The sequence below is a fragment of the Lissotriton helveticus genome, chromosome 6 (assembly GCF_964261635.1).
Source record: "Lissotriton helveticus chromosome 6, aLisHel1.1, whole genome shotgun sequence".
NCBI lineage: Eukaryota > Metazoa > Chordata > Amphibia > Caudata > Salamandridae > Lissotriton > Lissotriton helveticus.
The window spans coordinates 1016557441-1016580935 of NC_136067.1; the positions used below are offsets into that span (position 1 = coordinate 1016557441).

The window sequence follows — 23495 nt, forward strand, 5'->3', positions numbered from 1 at the left end:
CCGGGAAATGCTTTGCATTATCTAGATGGGTAAGACTACGACACCTGTAACAAAATGTCACGTTTTTCTTTCTTGTAATACCCATGATCTTTTCCTCATACTCTTTTTGTATATCACTCTTCTTTTCCGTTTTCTTTGCACCATTGTATTTCTTATCAATGTCCCACATTGACAATTCAGAGCTATCCTTACGTACTTCATGAACATATTTTCTGAGATATATCCATCATCCTGGCACCACATAATGCCTCCTTCAATGGAATAGTATCCATTTCAGCCCATAGGTTTCTGGAACCTCTTATGAATTGCTTTTCAGTAAAATATGGTCCCTTAAAACCTTATCATATGTAATGTGTTCAAACATCAGAAATTCTGCAGAGTTACATGAAAACTCTGTGAGATTCTGCAGAGTTCCACGAACGGGCAGAAATCATCCTGATGCGCTGCTTGTGCTGAAGTTTAGCATCAGGAGCTTGTTCCGTCCCAAGAAAACAGCACGAATGGCACCATGCAGCACACCACAGGTGCTGCTTCTCAAGTTGGCTTTGCTGACGCCCAAGTAGATTTTCTACATGAGCAGCAGCTTTCTCACCACGGTGGTCGCGACCCCCTAAGTAGGGAAAATAAAGTAAAGTAAAGTCCACATTTGTAAAGCGCACAATCACCCGTAAGGGTCTCTAGGCGCTGGGGGCCGTCGGGAAGATTAAGCGAGCTATTGCCCAGAGTCACATGGTGCTGGGCTAACCTGCCGCCGGAGCCGGGGATCGAACCGTGGTCCCCAAATTCCAGCGTCAGTCGCCCTGGCCGCGGCGCCACACCTCTCCCACAAAATCTGGCAGGGTGCCCTCCTAGTGCTCAAAAATCATGCTAGGGGTGCCAATTATCGATCACACTTTCCAACGTTGGTGAGCCGCACATGAGAAAAAACTTTGCCACGTGGCGGTTGACGGAATTTGGCCATACCTCTGTGTTTCATGCGTAACGCGGAGTGGCCAAAACTCCTCCTACTTCACCGACGGAGCAGAATTTATTGCCCACCCGTAACATATCCATCAATATTTTTACCCTCTCTCTTACTTCTTAAATAAAATTTTAATCTCTCTTGACCTACATTCACTTTCTTTCCATATCTCTCTTGCAATTGCCTCATAGCCCTCGGATTCACATTAATATCTTCAGCATTTTCCAACCCTGGAAGATTTCTAAATTCAGTTAATCCTACAGCATCCAAAGATAGTTTCAATAATGCCAATTGTCTGACATGCTAAAATTTGCCTTCCTCCAACACCACTACATATGCTTGGAATAGATCAATCCACATGTCACATTCTATCAGTGGTTCCCCTGGTTGCACTAGAAACACCTATGGTGGTTGAAGTTTCAACATCTTTTATTCCTTTGGTTAGAACTAATCAAAGCTATTTAAATTCAAGCAGGTGTGCCCATCACTGAATAAAATGCTTCTGGTGGGTCTGTCACTGACAGCCCCACATATGTGCTTCTCTCCCAAATCCAAAATAGATACAAAGGAAATTCCTACAAATTACAGATTTCCCCTATCCAATATGGCCACCGATATTGATTTTGTAATGAAAGCCTTTGCCAAACTCTTAAAATGGCCTCTAAAACGTTGCCTTGTGTCAGTTTCTATGGCCTGATTTTGATCAAATTTAAGAGTACTTCCTCACTCCATCCTGTCTACTCCTGCTCGTCGCTATTGAAGTTACACTCCTCCAACAAGGAACACTTCCAATATCCTTTATTAAGTGCAATGTACATAACAGGACGGAGCATAAAAGTATGGCACCTGGTATCTTCTCCACTTCTTTCTTACTTGTAATGATTCTCCCTCACCATGTTCCTGCATTCCACATTTTAATGATCTTATGCTCTCACTCCTCATGCACCCATCTACACATACACATTCAACTAGACTACCACACAGTTATAACATGTTGTACTAAACCTTTTCTACAAAGCTTAAGTTAAGTTAAGCTTGTTATCGCATGCAACTCACTCCCAGAAGAGCTTCTCAGAATTTGAAGATCAGTCCAGTACTCTTACTTTATGGATTCTGGGTTGCTTTGTAAATCAAGTTACTCAAGAAAATTGTGGTGGATGGGTGGTTTAGTGAATGTGTGGATCGATAAATGCATGGATGAATGAGTGAAAAGATGGATGCATGGTTGAATGAGTGAGTGAAAGGATGGATGCAAGGATGGATGAGTGAAAGGGAGGAAGGGTTCCTGACTGGATGGATGGATGTGTGAGAGGGTGGCTGGATGAATGATGAGAGAAATAATGGGAAGATGAGTGACTGAAATGATAGATGATGAGTGAAAAGGTAAATGGATGGTGAATGAGTGGATGGATGAATGGATGTAGTGAAAGGCTGGATGAATTGATGGGTTGAAATGGTGGATGGATTGATAAGTGGAAGGATGGATAGATGGATGATGGATAAGTGATAGGGAGGATAGATGGATTGCTGGATTAAAGGATGGACGGATAGATGAGTGAAAGTGTGAATGGATGGATAGATGACAGAGTGAAAGGATGGGTGAATAAGTGGAAGGGCGTATGGATGGATGGATGTGTGAATCAAAAGTTGGATGGATTTGTGAGTGAAAAGGTGGATGGATAAATACATGGAGGAATGAGTGAAAGGGTGTAAGGATGGATGAGTGAAAGGGAGGAAGGATGAATGGATGGCTGGATGAGTGAAATGATAAATGGATGGATGAGTGAATGTGTGGATGGATGGATGAGTGAGTGAAAGGATGGATCACTAAGTAAAAGTGTAAAAGGATGGATCAATGAGTGGATGGATCGATGGACTGAATGAAAGGGTGGATGTATACATGAGTGACAGAATGGATGGATGAGTGAAAGGAAGGGTAAGTGGGTGACTGGATGAAAGGGTAGATGGATGGACTAGTCAAAGCGTGGATGGATGGATAAGTGAAAGGGTGGGTGAATGGATGTGTGAGTGATAGGATGGATGAATGAATTAAAGGGTAAATGGAGGGATGTGTGGATGGATGGGTTGAAGGGTGGATGGATGAATATATGTGTGCAGCATGCATAGAAAGAGGAAGAAGCCTCCCAGGATTATTTTTGTGCATAAAAGTGCCCCTTTCAGCACAAAAACAATCCTGCATGCAACAGAGGCATCCTTTCACCATTGTGCAAGAGTGCCTTCATTGGCGCTAGGCTGACAAACCGGCACCAGCACACTGGGAAAGAACAGGAATGCACCGTATTGAATAAATACTGTGCATTCCTGACTTTTCCCAGTGATGCAGGGCAGCACAGCAAAGTAACTTGTGGCTCTGCACCACCTTTCCCGTAAATATGCTCCTAAGTTAGCAAACTTCACGGTCTCTCTGCTTCATGCACAAGCACTTTAACACGTGCTGCCTGCTTTGGAGCCGCTGCAATTAAGCAGCAATGAAGGAAAAAATTATGTTGCAATGTTGACTAAATTATGCCGCAAAGGAATGCTGCAGCGTAATGTGGTATATTTTCTGATACTTTATTATTTTTATATTTTTTACACATACCAACGGTCTCTGCAAAGCTTTTGCCTCATTAATAGCAGTTTAACAAACATGCAGCAGTGAGAACGGTGACCAGTCACCCTTTGTCCAAGGCCCTTCACTTCACAGTGACACAAATCACATTGTTTTGATTCATTTGAGTTACAAAGAATTTTTTTGTTAAAACCATCAGATTATGCAGTAGATTATGTATTATGTGGCAAATACAGCAGAGCTATAACATTTGCTAAGTAGGATATTTTGCCATTCATGTTTGAATGTCTCTCATGCAGTCTCTTGTCGGGTGTTATTTCTAGACACCTATAGTGCTCATTGAGAGACAAAGGATGAAGATGTCCAATAGTGATTGCAGAGGATAGTAGTCTGAAGGGGAGAAAATAACTGATTGAGATAATCTGAGGACCAGTACCTATTTCTGCCTCTCATAATTTCAGAATTGATGCATCTGCAATTCTCATTGCTAACTAACTATAGTAATTACATAAACTACTAATATAATAGTTGTATCTCATTCATCTGATACTGCTAAAAGCATCTGTTGAACCAACAGGTCTGGCTTGTTTTAGGTGTATATATTCATTTGTGAGTGCTATATCTAGATACAATTCCAGGAAACTAAGAGGAATCTAAGGCTGGCTTCATGACATGTTGCGTGAAGCACATAAAAAAGTAGGACTTTAATTTTGCATTGACCGAAGGGGACAGAATGATCAACAGTGCTCCCCAACACGTGGGGCCTTCTGTCATAGAATGTATACCCAAATTTTATGTTCAGAAATCATTAGAAAAATGGGGAAGTGCTGATGAAAGAAACTGCATGGCTCGTAGAGAAATGGCTTATGATTCCACTTATAAGCGTTTTTGGGACATTTTGTGATTAAAAACGTATCCCACACTGTAAGTGTATTTTAATGTCAATAACATATTAAACCTCAAATAAACTTGTATCTACTGGTTGCATTAAATAACGTTATAAGCTGTAACTGGTCAGCGTTATGCCAAACCTTCTAAAAGTTGGTATGTTTTGCTCTTTCTTGCCACACCTCTGACTCCGCCCACTGACCCAATCCTCTGATTATTCCCACCCTTTGATGCTCTACCCACAGTTCCCCTAATTATTTTTCTCCACTTCGACCACTGAGTAGCCTGTATCTCTGGGAGCCTGAGATATGAGCACATCTCCATGCGCGGGGTTCTAGGAGCTAGCAGCCTCCAATATTAACTGTTTCCCACAAAAAGAGCTGCTCCTAGTGTAGTGACCCTGTTAAGGTTACAACTGTGTTGTGAGCAAAGGCATCTCACAAAATGTGACAGACTGGTCTCACACACCACCTGGTGTCATGCTTCATCGTTGAGCAGTCCTCGCCCTCTAAAACCTTCGTTTGATAGAGGGCGGGCACACACCTGACCACAGGGATGCACTTCTAAACTAAGTGGGGGCCAGTGAGGATGTGAGTGAAAGTAAAAATGATTATAGTTATTTTAAATAATTTTAATGTGACTAATAACTATATGATATTAATAACAGTGAATGGTGTGTGGGGAATTTATTGTCCCCTAACCGTCATGTAAATGGTCTTTAACATGTTTCTGCCTTGGTGGCCCAGGTGGGTCCAGGGCATTCATCAGGACCTAAGTATAGAGACGGGGGCTCCGTTCTTACCAACAGGTGGCAAGGAACTACCACTGCGTGGGTGTGGTCTATGCCACTATCCACTTCCCAAACGGCTCGCAAATGTCAAGCCTAAGTAAAAAAAAGGGGTGAAATCATCTGTGTACACAGCTGTACCAACAAAATTGGGTCACTGGACAAAACAGAAGGATCAATTTTGAAACACTCCATGCACCTGCTCACTTACAAGTGAGTGACTATTCATGTGACATGTGACACTCTATTTTTGTACACAGTTACAGAAGAGAAATGAAGTGAGAGAAATTCCCACTTGTCTTACCCTAAATGCAACGAACACCTGCCCATGGGGGGAGAGGAGGGAAAACTCCTGTAGTCAGCCCTGCAAAAAAGATATTCACACAAGCCGCAATATGCTTGAAACTTTGCCAAACAGCACCTGCCCTCATTTCTTTGTCGTACCACAAAGGTACAAAAACTCAACTCGAAATAAATGTTTTTCGGCTTTCTAATGATACCCTTTCTGCAAGTATTTTGCCAAACTCTTGTGGGCAGCGTTTTCAGTATACACTTGCCTGCATCAGAAATGCAGAATCCTGGTTTTGATGGCTCTTGGTACCCTTGCTCTACTGGTTAGTGCAGGCTCCCCCCCCCCCCCCCATTCATCCATTTGTGGGCCTTGTCTCCAATATGGTACAGTAAATACTTCCGCAACTCTCTCTTACAAATAGATTTTTTTCTTGCAGTCCTCAGGCAGTCCCTTACCCGCCAGAGAATTGTTATGTCCCTGTGATGTAAGATTTTAGGCTTCACCGCTGCTTTTTTTTCACCCTCACTGAGTTTTATTTAACAAGTTACTAGAGATCTCTTCTACATTCACTTTCACTAAACTTCACTCACACCTGTGACAAGACACATAGCACATGAGAAGGTTGAGAAAGTAAAATGGCATAGCGGTGGTACACCCCCTACCCAGTTACCCACCCCAATTTCCAGTCATGGATGCCACACTTATTTGTTTGAAAAAATAAAGGATGCAGTGTATTGGCTGCTTTCACTTACAAGTGATCCATCATAGTTTCACTTTGTGGTCTACACCAAACTAAGCAATTTATATTATTTCCCCACCTGCTGAACGTTCATTGGTATCACCTTAAATTAATCAAGCATATTGGGTATCCGTCCACTTTCGGTTGCTGTGCCTCAGTCAGCCAGCACACCGGTTGATCATTCTCTTCTGGTGGCTGTGCCTCAAATCTCTCACTCTTACAAGCAATGTTTCATTATCATCAATCAGTTAAGCATGCTGGGTGGCCATCCACTTCCAGTAGCTGTGCCTCAGTCGGTCAGGCACAGTGGGGACCCTTCACTACCGGTGGCCATGCTTCAACAATCACAATCTTACACCAGCCATGATTAGTCTCTGTCAGTCAATCAGGCATGCTGGGTGGCTATCCTCTGCTGTTAGTCGTGCCTCAGTAAGTCAGGTATTCTGGGTGCACCTCTTCTTCCAGTGGCCATGAATTACTCAACTTCAGTATGACCAGGCTTTCCATATGGCCATCTCACGCCCTATCCATCCATTCCCTTCCAGCTGAAATTCACTGGCAAACTTGAACCCTCCCACCATCATTCCTGGTTGCTCCCCATTGCTCCCTGCTGAAAGGTTGGTTTTTCCTGGGTGCCACCTTTTTCACCTGGGCTGGCAGCTGACCTTGTGGCTTTTACATGTGGCAGCTACTGTAACAAAACAAAACAAGTTATTGCTTTGCTCAGTGGAACCTTCCTGTCACTGTTGTGGGGGCGGGAGGACATATGTTGTGCTCTCTTTCCAGAATGGAAGAGAGTGGGGCATATATGCAAGGGCATTGAACCAAAGGACCATCACTTTTAATGATGTTCTTGTGGCTCAATGCCCTGCTACATATTTACAAAGTGGCATTAGGCCACTTTTTGGGACTTAACACAGCTTTTAAAATATGGTACCCTTTCACGCAGGCATCTGTGTCAAAGGCGTGTGCAATGGGTGTTGCTGTGGGCGTTCCACCGCAACACCCATTGCTTTTTGACACTGCCCCAGATTTACAAGCATCTGTAAATTTGAGGCAGCTCCAAAAACTAACGGCATGCAACAGCAGGTGTTAGAATGACGAAACAAGGAGAAATACTTATATTTCACCTCGCTTCTGCTTTTTCTATGTGTGCTGCATTCTGCTGCACACATAGGGCCTCGTTATGATGGTGGTCGGAAGAGCATCCGACCACCATCACAGCGAGAGGGAAACCGGCCAACAAGTTGTCAGCGGTTCCACCAGCCATATTATGATGCGACCGCTATGTAGGTGGTTGGAAACATGCATTTTACTCTAGCTGCCTGTGATGCGTCCCAGTAAATGGGCACAACACAATCCATAGTAGTAAAAGCCGCACAGTGCGTGGATGTTTGGAGGGGCACCATATGTGCCCCCTAGCCGGATAGCGGAGGTCTGCGGGCAACGGGCCCTGCTAGGGGCCCTCAAAGTCTCTATCCAAAAGCCTGAAGAACCGGATTAACCCACTTACTGGGTCTCGGCAGCGAGGAACCACCCAAGCCTTCCATACCCTTCATACATAGTAAAAGGAGACACAGGAGCCTTCGTCTGCAGGAGGAACCCAGATTTATTCAAATAGCCCGGGCTATGGAACAGAGTCCCAAGCTCGTCATAAACAAGACAGAGGAGGCTGCTGCTTTACTCCGCAGCTTACAAGCCTTTTATAATTTTTCATCTCAGTCTTTTGGCTGTTAGTTCATTGTTCAATCAGGGCAGTGTTTGTAGTTGATAACCAGATCCAGACGACGTTTGTAGTTGGTGACCTGGTCAAGGCTTGGTACACAAATCATTGTTCACTCAGCTTGATCAAGGCTCAGTCTTTCAGGTCATTGTTTAATCATCTTGATCAAAGCCCGGTCTTTCAGGTCATTGTTTAATCACCCTGATCAAGGTCCAGCAGTCAGACCATTGTCCAGATAACCTGATCACGGTGTCAAGGATGTTTACCAGGCTGGGAGCAGGAGATGGAAAACAAATGATTTACACAGGGTGTGAGTGTCTCATGGCTTTCTGTTGAACTGCAAGAACAGGGGGTTGGGTGTGCGACAGTTCCTGGGCAGAAATGCAGGCTGCAAGATGGCTGTTGTTGTGTTAGTTAGATTTTCCTCAGGCATCCACAGAAACGACCAGTGGGGCTGTGTGGAAGTGTTTGACACGAGATGGCAATGAAAAAGCAATGGAGTCTCGGTACAAATGATGCCGATCAGAAGAACACTTTTCCTCAGGACCCTTCTTTTGCCATTGAGTGGCAAATACTTTAAGAAATGTCAATGTTCATAAGGCCATCGGTTTCTTGTAGTCAAACAGCGTCAGCACGGTGGCCATGAAGCATTTACTATGTCGGAGACTGACATCTTGTTTCTGTATTTGGGTGTTTTGGACGGCTGCCACTGTGCTAAGCCAGGGACCTCTAGTGGCTGACTGTGATTGGTGGTTGCTTCACTGGGCGCAGGTGCCAAGGGCCCTATGGCGTACCTTAGTCTGACACACCAGCACTACTCTCAGCCGGGGAAGATCACAGCCCTACAGCCTATAGGTACTTGGCGAAGTCAAGGGCAAGCCTTCCCTTGGGGATGGAAGTTGTATCGGTCGGAAGTAGGGACAGTATGGTCGGCAAACAATTGTTCTTGGTGTTGAGCAGAGTTAAGGGAGGGTTCCACCCTTCCTTTCAGTATGCTGTCACTCTCTGCTTTCGTGGATGTAGAATGCAGTCTGGCATCGCTGAATGGAACAAACGTCGAGACTGTTTCTGTTTCTGTGTCTCCTTGTCCTTCCCTCACCCACTGATCATAGGGGAGGGGCAGAGGCACACGCCTGCAGTGCGACGAATGCACTCAATTCTTCCGACCTTCTACTTTCACTGTGGTGCGTGTGGCCAGTAACACCTGACGGGGCTGTATCCAGTGGGGCTCGAGGCTCTTAGTCCGTTGAAAATGTTTCACCAAGACCCAATCCCCAGGTTGGATGACATGTCCTGGGCCCTCGCTCTTGTCAGGTATAGCCTCATGCACCTAGTGATAAAGAGCACAAAAGGTATTAGTCAGACTGTACAGATAATCAGTTAATACAGGGTATTCAACGTCAGACAGTTTCTTAGGCCGCGGGACACCCCATACATACATTGGCAGGCCTCCCAAACACAATCTCATGGGGAGATAGCCCTATCCTGGTGTGGGCCGTTGTTCTTGTGGACAGTAGGGCTAAGGGCAGAGCATCAACCCATGGGACACCTGTTTCGGCTACTATTTTGGCCATTTTAGTTTTTAGGATGCATTGTACACCTCCACTAGACCTGCTGACTGGGGGTGGTTAGCTGCATGACATTTTTGTTGTATACCCAATGCTGTACAGATATATTCCATAATTTGAGCCGTAAAGTGGGTCCCGTTGTCACTCCAGACCAAGCGGGGCAAACCGAATCGTGGGAGATACTCTTTTAATAGTATTTGGCAGTAGTGATAGCGGTGCAGTCTTTGACAGGGTAGGCCTCCACCCATCGGCTGAAGGTACAGACCACTACCAGGACATATTTCAAATTGTTACATCTATCCATCTGGATGTAATCCATTTGGAGGACTTCAAAAGGGAAGGTAGGAGGAGAGAATTCTCCCTTAGGAGTAACTGTGCCTTTTCCTGGGTTATACATTAGGCAAATCATGCATGTTTTGAGCAGTTTGTCAGCATATGCTGGTATCGTAGAGTTGTACCATGTAGGTTCCAACAGTTTACATATCCCTTTGCACTGATGTGAGCAGGACCATGGGCCATCGTAAACCACTGGCAGCACGTGACTGTCAGGTAACATCCATTGTCTTTCCATAGTCGTATGGACCCCGCAACCATCAATTCCCTCCTTTGCTAATTGCTCCTTCCACACCCTTAGTTCCTCAGGAGTAGTATGGGACTTAATATCAATCACACTCTGTACTGTGTTTTCAACCATGCCCTCATTTGCCACCCACCTAGCAGAACCTCCTACATACATTCCTTCCCTTTTCCTAAGAGCTGTTTGTCTGGCGGTCTGGTCAGCCAGGGCATTGCCTTTCCCAACATCATCTGTCACTTTCTTATGGGCCTTACATTTTATAATGGCCACCTTTCTGGGGAGTGTCAGGGAGTCTAACAATCGGTGAATTAGGGGACCATGTTGAATCTTGGTCCCATGGGAAGTAAGGAAATTCCTTTCTTTCCATAACCTCCCGAAGTTGTGGGCCACCCCGAAGGAATATTGGCTGTCAGTATAAATATTTACCGTCATCCCTTTGCTTAACTCACAGGCTCTAGTGAGGGCCACTAATTCTGCTGCTTGAGCAGAGCACTGCGGAATCTGAGCTGTTTCTACTACTCGCTCCAATGTCGTGAGGGCGTAGGCGGCTGAGGTGTTACCATCTGACCCTCTGAGACATAATCCATCCACGTACCTTCTGGTTCTGCTATCGGGGTATCCTGTAAGTCAACCCGTCCCTTCGTCTCCTCCTCCGTCCTTAATATGCAGTCATGTGGGTCTAAGCATGCATCCTGAGTATCCAGTGGGAGTAATGTGGCGGGGTTTAGTACAGTGCATCTTTTGATGTTAATGTGGCTGGAAAAGAGTGTCAGTTCATATCCTTGGTGTTATTAAGGAGGATATCTACAGAATGGGGAACCATCAGAGTCAGGGGGGAGTTCATGACGATCCCCGCACTCTGACGGACCATGAGGACGGCTGTAGCGGTCGCCCGTAGGCATCCTGAGAGAGCCCTTGCAACAGGATCTAAGGTGGCTGAAAAATAGGCATATGGCCGATGGTGACCTCTGAACATCTGGGTCAAGACAGCGCATGCACAGCCGTCTGTCTCATGTACAAAAAGAAAATAATTGTTTGTTATAATCAGGAGTACCAAGGACTGGAGCAGTACACAGAGCCTTTTTTAAATCTTGGAAGGCCTGTGCATGCTCTCTAGTCCATGGAAAGGAACTGTCTGATATGTCTTTAGTGGTGAGGGCAAGAAGAGGTTTGACCATGGCCGAAAAATTGGAAACCCACTGTCTACAGTATGAGGTTAGGCCTATGAAGGCTCGCACCTGCTTTTGTGTTCGTGGGGCCGTCATAGCATTGATAATGGCTACACGATCAGCGGTGAGCTGCCTTCCCTCCTTCGAGGGGAGATGACTTAAATAGGTCACCTTCTCTTGACAAAACGGAAGCTTTTTCAAAGAGACTTAGTGATTATGGAGGGCAAGGTGGCATAGCAAACAGAGAGAGGCTTCTTTACATGCTGGGGCAGAATTTGCAGCAATGAGGGGGTCATCTACATATTGTAATAGGGTGGAATTATCAGGGAGTTCCAAGGAATCTAGTTGACTTTTTAGGGCTTGACTATAGATACTGGGGCTCTCGGTGAAACCTTGAGGGGCGTGGCAGAATCTAAACCCAAGGGAGAAACCCAAAAAAATGTCGGCTGTTAGGATGTATAGGAATGCTGAAAAAAGCATTCTTCAGGTCTGTGACAGAGAATGCGTTGAGTCAAAAGGGACCATCGTTAAGAGGGCTGTAATGTCGGGGACAACAGGATATTGGGGGATTGTTATTTTGTTAAGGGCTTTCAGGTCAATCACAAATCTGTATATTTTAGGGGAGAGAGCATCACCATTGGTCTTTTTAAGAACAGCAATAATGGGACTGTTACAGATATTGCTACATGTCTCCTCCACTACGCCCTTGTCCATTAATTCAGATATTATTGTTAAAAGGGCCATTTCTCCTTTCGCGGGCAGTCGATACTGCCGGAGGTGGGGGAGAAGTGTACCTGGCTGGATGCGTACCACATGAGGGGATATGTTGAGACACCCTACATCAGTGTCTGATGATGCCCAGAGGGAGGAAGGTAAAGACTGCAACTCTGGTGGGAGGGGACCTGATAGATACATATAGGAAGCTGCGGTGGGGGAAATTGTTAGGGATACACCTTGGGGACTACATGATATGGTTGCATACAGAGCTTTCAGGAAATCCATGCCTATCAAGTTTTCACTGCAACCTGTAGTAAGGACCAAGGGAGCGTCAACATGTGCAGGGCCAATATCGAGAGGAAGGGGTTCAGAGACAAGGCTGGTCACAGGTGTTCCTGCAAAGCCCATGGAGACATTCATATTGCCAGAAAGGGGTGCCTCCGGGACTGACAGACGTGCAATAGAAGACCTGGTGGCCCCAGTATCCAAAAGAAAATTCTGATCCTTCCCCACAACCGACATTTGAACATACGGGCCCCTTTGATCCACTGGAATTTGCACTCTGGTAAGACCCCTTTCCTGGCTGTCCTATGCTTGGTAGTACCCTGTCTCATCAACTTCATCAGGATGTATGACATTACAACGCATGCTTTTACATCGCATGCCTTTACAACGCGGTATTTACAATGAATACCTTTACAACGCATAATGCTTTTGGGCGCTGGATAGTGAATAGTTTAATATACTATTCCAACTCCAGTCCCCGTGGATAGTAGGGAAAGTGTTGGATAGTACATTAAACCTATTCCCTATCCTAGAGCGCCCCCCAGCGCAATGTGTTGTAATGGTTTGCATTGTAAAAGTTGCGTCGTAAAGGCACTGCGTGGTAAAAGTTGCGTTGTAAAGGTTGTTCACCACTTCATCATAATCATCATTGTAATAAGTGCGTGTTGCTTCGTACTCATCAAACCTATTGGCCGGGCGCTGCCGGATGGGAGCGTCCTCCCTGGGCCTGCGTTCTTTATCCTGTGGATGGGGCGGGCCATGGTCCCTAGTCGGCCTTCCCTCCCTGGGAGCGCAAGGTCGAGTCTTCCCTGATCGGATGTTTTCAGCTAACACAGGACACTAATCTATCCAATGGCCGTACCCCTTACAATAAGCACACTGATCTGTTTGGAGGGCTCCCGTATGTTGAGGGCTGGAGGGGATAGACTGGCGAGCCCTCGGAGGGGGTTGGGGTTGAGGTCTAAAATTCCCACGGGCATCGGGACCTCGGGGAGGGTAAGCCTGCTGCAGAAGTGCCTTAGTCTTAAGATCCCTAACCTTCTTACTTTCCTTGTCTCTATCTTCATTCTCCCTATTCTCGTGATATTGTGCCATAGCCAAGATAGCAGTCATAGTTTGGGCAGACCACATACTTTCAACTTTCTTAAGCCTGGCGGAGATCTCAGGAAGCAAGTTGCTGACAAACTATTCGACAAATACTGGGCCAGAACCTGGGGGCCGGGGATCCAAACCACTATGTCCCTTGTATTCTGTCTCAAAACGGGTAAAGAAGTCATCCACATTCTCATCTTTTCGCTGCCTACAGGCGTTTATTTTATCCCTGTTTATGACAGTTTCCGGCAAATGTATTCATAAACGTTATTATTTTACCGGGCAAAGTCAGGATGGCAGCTTCTGGTTTAGTCCCTCCTACCCTTGCTTCTTCCATAGCGTCTAGGTCAGCCCATTTACCTCCCAACGCTACTTCATGGTCAGTATGTCGAATTTTGTCCCAAATTGCAGTGGAGACAACTGTACCAAAAAGTAAATCTGTATCCTCAAGAACGAGAGTACCTGCAGATTTAATCTGACCTAATTCTCTGTAAAAGGCAGCTGGATTCTTACGGGGATCTGGTAATTGTCCTTTTAACTGCATTACTTCTGACCTTTTCCAAGGAACATGAACCCAAAGCCTGCGCCAGTGTGCCTCAACAGCCCCTCTGCCATTATTTTGGGCATCGGTAAGTGCGTTAACAAAAACAGGGGCTGCCTCTCTCATTGGCATAGCTGTTTCTAGAGGGGTGTTGGGAAAAGTGGTCATATCACGGTAAGCCATTAAAGCAGAGATAGTGCTAAACATCCCCTCTCCCTGAACATCGCCTCTTTTTATTTGCAACCTAAGGTCCATTAATCCGGTGGGTATCTGGATAAGCGCATTCTCAAATCTTTGCATGACATGGGTACACAGGTATTCAGCCCAGGTGGTCTGTTACATAATCGTCCACTGGGAAAAGGTGGACCATATTTCTTTAAAGGTATAAATATTCCCGTTATTTATCCAACATTCACACTGTTGCCTCTGTAGGTCATTTTCTCAAAGGGACGAAAAGCTGACTGCAGAGTGCAAGGAGGCAAGTCGGGGGCGAATTCAACAATTTATATAAATACTGCTTAACTGTAGACCACGGGGAAGTAGGAAAAGGGCGTGTAGGGGTAAAGCCGCAGGGGTTGAGCGGATGGAGACTTGTTGTCATTCCCGTAGCGAGGACAGGGTTAGCGGGCGTGGTCGATGTCATAGGAAAAATTGTGAGGGTTGGTGTGACAGGGAGAACAGTAAGAGGGGCAGTGGGGGCAGGAATGGGCTGTGGCGGGGGGACATGCGGGGTGTGAGGCGTCAGGGCAGGGTACATTGGGGCATATGCAGGAGGGCTTTCTAGCATGGCATCAAGCAAGGAATCACCTTCTTCTCCCCTTTCCATATGGCCCTTTCCTTTCTCCTCACGAGCTGGATAATATTTTTGTACCCGGGCCCCATGCTCCCTATCGGCTATTTCTACTGATTTTGTCATTTGATTTTGTACATTTTCTCTGGCGTGGTCGGCCATTGACATACGTTCCAGTTTCTTTCTTGAGCCTTCTGCTTTCTAGCTCACTGCTCTATCTCTTTCCTCCAAAATCGGACAGATTCAAACATAGACGGGCGCGTTTTTCTTTTCATTAATTGTTCCTGTAAGTTGGTGAGAACTTGGGAATAAAAGGAGCCATAAAGTGGCCACCGTAATTCCGCGTTACTTTGTTTCGTATATTTTACCCAGAATGAGGAAAACATTATGGCAGAAGGGCCATGTTTAACATACATCGCATGGCCAGGGGTCCCTTCTGGAGGAAGCGGACAAGCTTCCTCCAGCTGGGAGTCCTGCGTACACATACAACAACATAATCTCTTGAACTTACTACTGACTGGCATGCTTGAAAACAGAAAACAGACACTAGTGGGTTTTAAAACTCACCTTGCTTGCTTGGCTTTTGCAAAAGTCAATAACAGCAGAATCATACAGAACAGACACCAGCGGGTTTTAAATCTCACCTCGCTTGCTTGGCTTTTGCGAAAGTCAATAACAGAATTATACAGACTTGGTGGGTGATCAGTCCACACTTACCTTACAGGGGTAGTTCTCTTCTGCAGATGTAGGGCTGTGTCCTGCTCAAGAAATTATTTGCTACGGGACTCCAGCGAGAACGCGGTCATGTGGCCCAGACCGGGTGGGGAGGAACAGGGGGCGAGTCGTTCGGCTTACCAGATTGCAAGAATACCTCAGGTAGGGTACCTCTGTCGTAGTCTCTCTGTGCACCTTCTCACATCCACCGGGCCTGACCTTCATGCTCGTGGAGTTCCTGTTCAGGCACCATTTGAAGAACTGGATTAACCCACTTACTGGGTCTCGGCGGCGGGGGAACCGCCCAAGCCTTCCATACCCTTCATACGTAGTAAAAGGAGACACAGGAGCCTTCGTCTGCAGGAGGAACACAGATTTATTCAAATAGCTCGTCAGAAACAAGACAGAGGAGGCTGTGCATGCCTGCATTTTGTAAATGTCAGGGCACGGCGCTGCCAAATTTGGGGCAGCTTCGAGAGCTGATATATTTTTCTTGTACATATACTCTAGTGCATGGGTACTCATAGTACGGCCCGCGGGCCGCCAGCGGCCCGGCAAACCTTCCCTGGCGGCCCGCGGACCTTGCAGACATCGTACCCGTGTTTTAGAAACACATTTTTAAAGAGTGTCTGCAACCGGAGCGCGACTCTGGGCAATTTCAACCAAGCAGTTTGACCTCATGGTGCTCGCCTCTCAGAATAGCTTCATTCAAGGGAGCAGTGTGTGCCCATGCAGAAACGAGACACTTTCCAGGTTGAAGACAGTTTCTATTCGCCGTCGCTGAAGCACAGTCGGAAATGTGCATTTAATTGTGGATGACTTTCGCTGGTGTTAGAACAGACAGGGATCGGTCTGAGTGCTGCCACTGTCTCATTGCACAATGATTGGGGCAGAGCCACTGACAGATTTGCCGGACCGCACCTACAATTTGACTCATGTTGGCTTGACTGCCTCATTCATAGTCGAACAGAAAATCAAAAAGTGATGGGTGAAATGTTTGAATTAATCCGAGTCACCGGGAATTACTCAGGCCACATTCCGTTACTTTCTTTTGTTGCCCACTCAAGTAAGATTCCAACCTAGTAGTCGCATGAGACGCTTCTGCTCTGTGGGGGTCGGGTGATTCATTCCAGTGATAGGCAGAGCGGAGCTGCAGGGGCCAAAGAAGAGGTGAAATACAGCAAAGCCCTATTAATATACAAATGGTCTTTTAAAGACCTGTGAAGTGCTCGGGTGAGGCTCTGTGTGTGTGCCCGGAAGCTGTCTCAGCCGGAGAGGGAAGGAAAGGGAGGGAGGGAGACTGTAAAATGGACACCGAGAAAGGGAGAAAGACAGAGGGAGGAGGGCAACAGAGGGAGACAGAGGGAGGGAGGCGGAGTGAGGGAGGCGGAGGGAGGGAAGCAGAAATGAGGGAGTGAGGGAAGGGGAGTGAGGGAGGCGGAGGGAGTGAGCGGGAGTTAGGGAGGGAGTGAGGGAGGGAGTGAGGAAAGGAAGGGGAGTGGGGATGGGGAGAGGGAAGGGGAGAGAGGGATGGGGAGGGGGGAAGGGGAGTGAGGGTGAGAGAAGGGGAGTGAGGGAGGGGGGGAAGGGGAGTAACGGAGGAGGTGAGGGAAGGGGAGTGAGGGAGGGAAGGGGAGTGAGGGAGGGAGGGAAGGGGAGTGAGGGAGGGAGAGAGGGAAGGGGAGTGAGGGAAGGGGAGTGAGGGAGGGAGAGAGGGAAGGGAGTGATGGAGGGAGGAAGAGAGAGAAGGGTTAGGGAGGGAGAGAGGGAAGGGGGTGAGGGAGGGAGCGGGGGAAGGGGCGTGAGGGTGAAGGAGGGAGGGTGAGTGAGGGAGAGGTAAGGGGAGTGAGGGAGAGGCAAGGGGAGTGAGCAGTGGCGGCTGGTGACATTTGAAAGTAGTGGGGCGTAAAAGTTCAGGATGAGTGTCACCAATTTTGTATTGTGTCCACGGTTTGAACTGACCATTCTATTGTCCTCTGTACTGGTTGGTAATGCCTAGTCAATAGCAGCCACCCCTAATCCTGCATACTAGCCATGGGAGGCCAAGCACCCACTTAAATCGTTCTCACTAGATACTAGTGTCAGGCAAAGCAACTCATGAAAGCAACTCACATGAGTCCTCATAAGTACCCACTTCCTAATACTCCGATATCACGAATAACGATGTACAAGGCAATGTGGAACAAATCCAAGAACGGCTGGTTAAACAGAAGCAAGAAACTATTTGGAGCACCAAACAAGCCCTTGCAGTTAACGCCTAGCCCTACCACAGTCCGGTGGCGTGCAGAGACAGTCTTGTGTGGATGCCGGGCTCAGTAAATTCCACCGAAGCACAGAATGCACAGCAGCCAATCCATAAGCAGTGGCACCAAATGTTGAACTTGCAATGTAAAATAAACAAATAGAAGGAGCACACTTATATCACAGAAACCCTTCTCTATCAATAAGCTGGTGTCTGATGCACACTGGAGCAGCTTTACGCTTGCCCGACATCCATGGGCACTTAGACACCCACCTGACTTGCACACACAAAACTCATTATGTTGTTACAAGAATGACTTTTGCCCAAATCCCTTAATTATCACTCATGCGGACACCAGAAACAGACTGGAGTGGCATGAATGCGGGTTTACGCAGGGAAGCACACACAGTGTGATGCCATGCTGCGAGGTCTTAGGCTAGCTAAAGCGCTTGCTTTAATCCCAAACTTCATAGCACTCACCCACTCTGCCTAATCAGTAACAAAGACATGTATAAAAGTGCGTTCTCTACTTTACAGTAACAACAAAGATGCCCCCTACCTTTCTGCTCGTCTGAAAGCTTCATTGTCAGGCATATCTGCCTTTTGTGCTAGTGTTGCACGTCGGTGCCCCATTAACCCTTTGAACGAGGCAGTCAGATGTGGTTAATCAGTGCTGGCTTTTTTATCCAGAATGGCTTTTTTTTTCAGACGTCTGCATACACATCAGGCACGTCTGTACAAACGGTATCAAACTTTATTCTCGCAGGTTGTGTGAGCAGGAGCACACCATGCGTCATGTAGGGAGAGGAAGGTGCCGATGTGGCAGCTGAAGGCAGGGCCCCAGTAAAAGGATACATTAAGAAATACAAACCGAAGAACAACTCGAGTCTTTGCAGTGCCAAGAAGGACAACCAAAGTACCCTCAATGTAATTTAACTTAAGGTGCTGAAACAACGGAATACCACAAATTATATTTCAGTGATTCATATTATTAAAATGCGACAATCTAAGATGGCTATGGCTATGCTGTTGTGTGTGATTACGCACTCACAATTCAGTACAGTTAGAATAACCAATTAGCATGTGTGCATTCTGAATGCGTGCACGCCGGTGGAACGTGCAAAAGCCCTGCTGCAACAACTGCTCCTTGTCGTGTGCTGCTTCCACGTTGGCCCAAACTCACCAATTTAACAAACTCCACTAAATAGGCACTCCAAACAGCAATTTAAGACAGGCAGGAAATACGCAACCCCATTCCATGTCAATATGATGATGAAGCAAAGCAAGCAAGATATCCGCTTCCACCAAAAAGTACATGGAGTCCAGCGAAGTGCGAGTAGTGGAAGGAGTGAGGTGTCACTCACTTTCCAGCAGTCACGGCTCGCTCACAGTGGGGGCCGGGGGGGGGATAAATAAAATAAAAAACTTACCTTGTCTTGGCCGGGTCCACTCCACACCATCTCTGCTCTGGGGTCCCGTCCCGTTGGCGCCTAGCGTAACTCTCTCCGAAGTTCAGGCTCTGGCTGGCTCTCCGCGCGCCTCTAAACAATAATGGCGGCCAACTAAGACACAGTAGTAGGCTAGTAGCCAATCCTGATGCTGCTCTCTTTAGAGGAGAGCTGCTCTCTAAAGAGAGCAGCATCAGGATTGGACTGAGCCTTAAAAAAACGTTGTTCCTTTTTCAAGCACTGGGCTGCATTAGGTAACCCATTACTCTGCACAGAGTGCTTGCTTTTTTAATATCCACGGTTTCTTCACTACAGAAACCCTGCCGGTCAAACACCACATGCGCAGTGAGTGCGCACTGTGATGCCTGCCACAGAGTCTAGCGCCACCCAGTGTCAGACAGTGCACACTGCATACTGTCTGGAGCACAATGACACACACCGCAGGGCAATAATTATCGGGCAATTTATTCGAGCGGCACGTTAATTTATAAAACTTTTATTAACGCACCGCTCGAATAAATTGCCTGATAATTATTGGTGGGGCAATGCCCAAACGCCCTAATGGTAAAACCGCCACTGGGAGTGAGGGAAAGGGAAGGGGAATGAGGGAGAGGGGAGGAGAGGGAAGGAGAGAGGGAAGGAAAGGGAAAGGAGAGGGAAGGAGAGGGAGGGAGAGGCGGAGAGGGCGGGAGAAGGAAGGAGAGAGGGAGGGAGAGGGAAGGAGAGAGAGGGAGACAGAGAGAGAGGGAGTGAAATAGTCAGAGTGAGGGAGAGAGAGGGGGAGTGAGGGGAAGAGAGGTAGAGGGAAGGAGAAAGAGGGAGACAGAGAGAGAGGGAGTGAGACAGTCAGAGTGAGGGAGAGAGGGAGAGTGAGGGGGAGTGAGAGGGAGTGAGACAGTCAGAAAGAGTGAGACAGAGGGAGACAGGGAGAAAGGGAGAGAGAGAGAGAGAGGGATGGAGGGAGAGAGACAGAGAGATAGAGAGAGGGAGACAGAGAGAGAGAAAGAGAGAGAGAGATAGAGAGAACGAGAGAGAGAGATGTGTATATGCCGGGTCTGTTGGCTCAGTGGACGAAGGCGTCCGCTGCAGGGACCTATGTTCAACCTCATGGTCACAGTTTTTTTTTTGTTGCTCTAGCCCCGCCCCCTCCCCCACTGACCCCAACCCCACCGGTGTGGCCCTCGGACACAAACCACACTGTAAATTTGCCCCCCGAGAGAAAGTTTGTGAGTACCCATGCTCTAGTGTTTCGAAGGGGGGAGAAATTTAGGTATCCTCACCTCCGACATTTGGGTAGTTGGCTGCTTGGCTGTGTGGGTGGAGCCTGCGAGCAGGCCTGAGATTGGGAGGTGGGTGCTTCTCTATACAACACTTGGGGGCACACAATCTCGTACCATACTGGAGCCTGTGTGGGGTGGTCTCCCTTCAGCAGTGCATTACTAGTTTCCTGCCACTTTGATGTCTCCTGCAGGGTCGGGCCAGGAGCAATCACTGTGCAGGCTCAGACATCAAGGCCATCCCACACTCTCAGGGACTAATCCATCCCATGATATGCACAGACTGCACCACACATCTGAATTCCCTAGGTGGAGATAAGAGCCCATCTTTCACCATAACACCACCATTGTGAGTGAAAACGCTAAAGCAAAAGAATAAATGAAACACTCTCCGGCTGACACAAATGAACAGTGACTAATGCCTTTCTTAAGTGGCCGTGTAACTTTGATCTGCAAGTCAGTTCTAACAAGCAGGATGTTTTCTACTCCCAGCGTGGGTGACCTCATCCCACTGGCTTGTGATTCAAATGAAGGCGCACAGAGAACTGGCATCCTTCTGTGTGAAAAAGAACCCCCTTTGTATTTCACTACAAAGGCCTTGCGGAGTAACCACTGGGGCCTGGCTTCATGTTTAATGTCTAACGATTCGCTGAACTGCTGCTAAACTTCATTCCGCGTTCTAATGTTCGTAGAAACCTTGGAAAAGAAGAAAAAAAAATCCCGATCATCTCCTTAGCATTTCTGGCATGACATTTCATTCAGCGTTTTTTCCGGCAAAGTGCCCCAGTTTGAATACTGTCAGATAAAAATCTATTATATCTCGGTCTCACAAAAAGCACTTTCATTACAAATTACTTTCTCAACAAATTTCGGCCTTTTTCTTATTTTTATGGCTGCGCGAGCACACTGCAGGGGGAAACATCTATTGAGAAACGCCCAGCATGATGCGAGCGGGGTTCGGGAGGTCAGTCGCGTTGTATGGAGGAAACGTGGGAAGTAAACAACCACAGCAGGGCCGCTGTTGCTCCCTGGTACTTCTGGCTGGTGCTTGTTCCCCCGCCATTGATCACGCTTTGGGCCTTCACTCTGTGTGCGCCTGTGGTGTCCAGTCTTACTGTCCTCCTCTTCGCGTTTCCGTTTCATAATGAACTTAGCATGTTTGTTGGCAATGAGCCCGCACTAGTCACACACATTCACACACGCACGGACCCCCCCCCCCCCCCACCCCCTAAGCAGGCACGCACACACACACACACACGCGCACGCACGCACACACACACTCTCTGTTTCAGTCTGAATAATGGCAAAGTTCAGGGCATAAAATAGCACTGCGGCCTGGTGGAGCTGGGCTGCGCTATTCACAGTTCTTACGTAGTTTTTACGCACAGTTTTTACGCACAGTGGCGTAAGGGAAAGGGGAGCTCCCGCAGAATGTGCTGAGATTAGAGAGCCCTGTGTGTCTCCCATATCTACAATGACCTTGTGCTGAATGGGGCGCCCCCTGAAGGGATGCCCCCCCCCCCCTACTCCTGTACTGCAGAGACTGTACGTGCTTTTGTTACACCCCTTCTTATGCACGAGGCGAGTATAGAATATAGGCAAATCACGTGCTCCACCCCTCACCCCTTGTATAACTTCCTACTGGCCTTGTAGACGTCTCAGGACTCGCACACAAGAGACACTCTTCATAATAATTATTTATTGCATGATTAATTAAAATCTTACAATTCAAAAATCACCAATATTCATTCACTAAAACATATCTATACAAAAGAGATCATAAAATACATTTAATACACAAGTTCAGTTCATCATTATTACAATTCATTTGTTACTAATATAAAATTAACAATCATTTACAGTTATAAATTGGCTACTTTTGTGCAGAATCTCAAGAGACACTGGCAAGCCCAGCCAAGGGAGGTAGGGTTAGATTAGTTCTGGCAAGGAATCTAAGACGATCGCTAATACGTAATAGCAGGTATACGCATTTAATAAAGGGCTGGCAATATTCGCAGACACGACGTTCTCGAGGAACGAGTAGTCTTAAGGCAAATGATGCCTTTTATGAACCAGCTGGCATTGCAAATGGACGCCATGGTCCTGATTTGCAAGTATCTTTGTTGCTGTTTTCCCGGATCCTCCTGTGCTGGCAGCACGGCGAGGCTTGCCTGTTTTCAGGATAGCAGGTGGATGCCCAGTGATCAAGGTTTCCACAAGCACGAGAATTGCTCTCAGGTTGCCACTAAGTACCCCGGTGATAGATTGCATGTGCCCTCAGATGGAGACTCATCCCTTAATGGGCTGGCATTGCCAGATGGCTCTCAGTCATTAGGAGCAAATGAGCCAGACCTGGTGTTTTCAGCTCACCCCAGTGCATTGCAGGGGTTGTAGTGTTGCTTTTCGAATGTAGGAAAACATGTTAACAAGTAGACTGTAGCACCGAGAGGGGACTTTGGACGCTTCAGGCAGGCTAACCACTCACCCCCTCATGGCACGGAGCCTGCAGACTGCATTTTGTGTGCACGCTTTGCTGAAATGTTGCAGATATTGCTGCAAATATGTTGGGAGCATACACAGCGCATTTGCAGACTGTCCCTAAACAATAGTGGGTTCAACCTATGTCACTTGTGACCTACAGGGACACGCGCTTAGGAGAAGCAGTGTCATTGTTTAGTGTTATAGCTCCTCAAGGCCTTTTGAGTGTATAGGCAGTGGCTGCCGTATTTACTTTTCAAAACATTGAATTTAATCATATCTGTAGACCAGCATTATGGCTTATTGGCAGTGCCTTAGCAATGAAATATAATTTAAATGTAAATACAGTAATGTGATTAGTGTCTGAGTCACACAATGGTGTTTAGCTTTTGAGCAGAGGCTGTGCCGGATTCACACGTGTTTCAGTTGGCATCGTCTCATACATGATGAATATCTATGCTCTTACAAAAACTCTAGTGTTACTACCAAAAAATATTGCATGACAGGGCACCTGCAAATCATGACAATTAGGCTACTTTTCCAGAAATATAGCTGGGTCTGAACTGGGGTGGCGAAAGTGAGCTAAAGAACGACAAGGGATTCAACCCAGATCTGTGACTGGGGATGGGAGTCTG

The 23495-nt window shown here is 46.9% G+C and overlaps 1 protein-coding gene across 3 annotated transcripts in view; it reads right to left on the minus strand.

The window, feature by feature from the left end:
• The window catches only part of LOC144763238 (uncharacterized), an 853666-nt gene extending 834230 nt beyond the window's left edge, over positions 1 to 19436 (minus strand). For all 3 annotated transcript variants that reach the window (XR_013596197.1, XM_078648650.1, XM_078648651.1), the window contains exon 1: positions 19088 to 19436. Coding sequence is in view for 2 of the 3 variants with exons in the window: in XM_078648650.1 (XP_078504776.1) it covers positions 19088 to 19299 (212 nt within the window). In the remaining variant the exon portion in view is untranslated. The remainder of the gene's footprint in view (positions 1 to 19087) is intronic.
• Positions 19437 to 23495: the final 4059 nt, after the last annotated feature.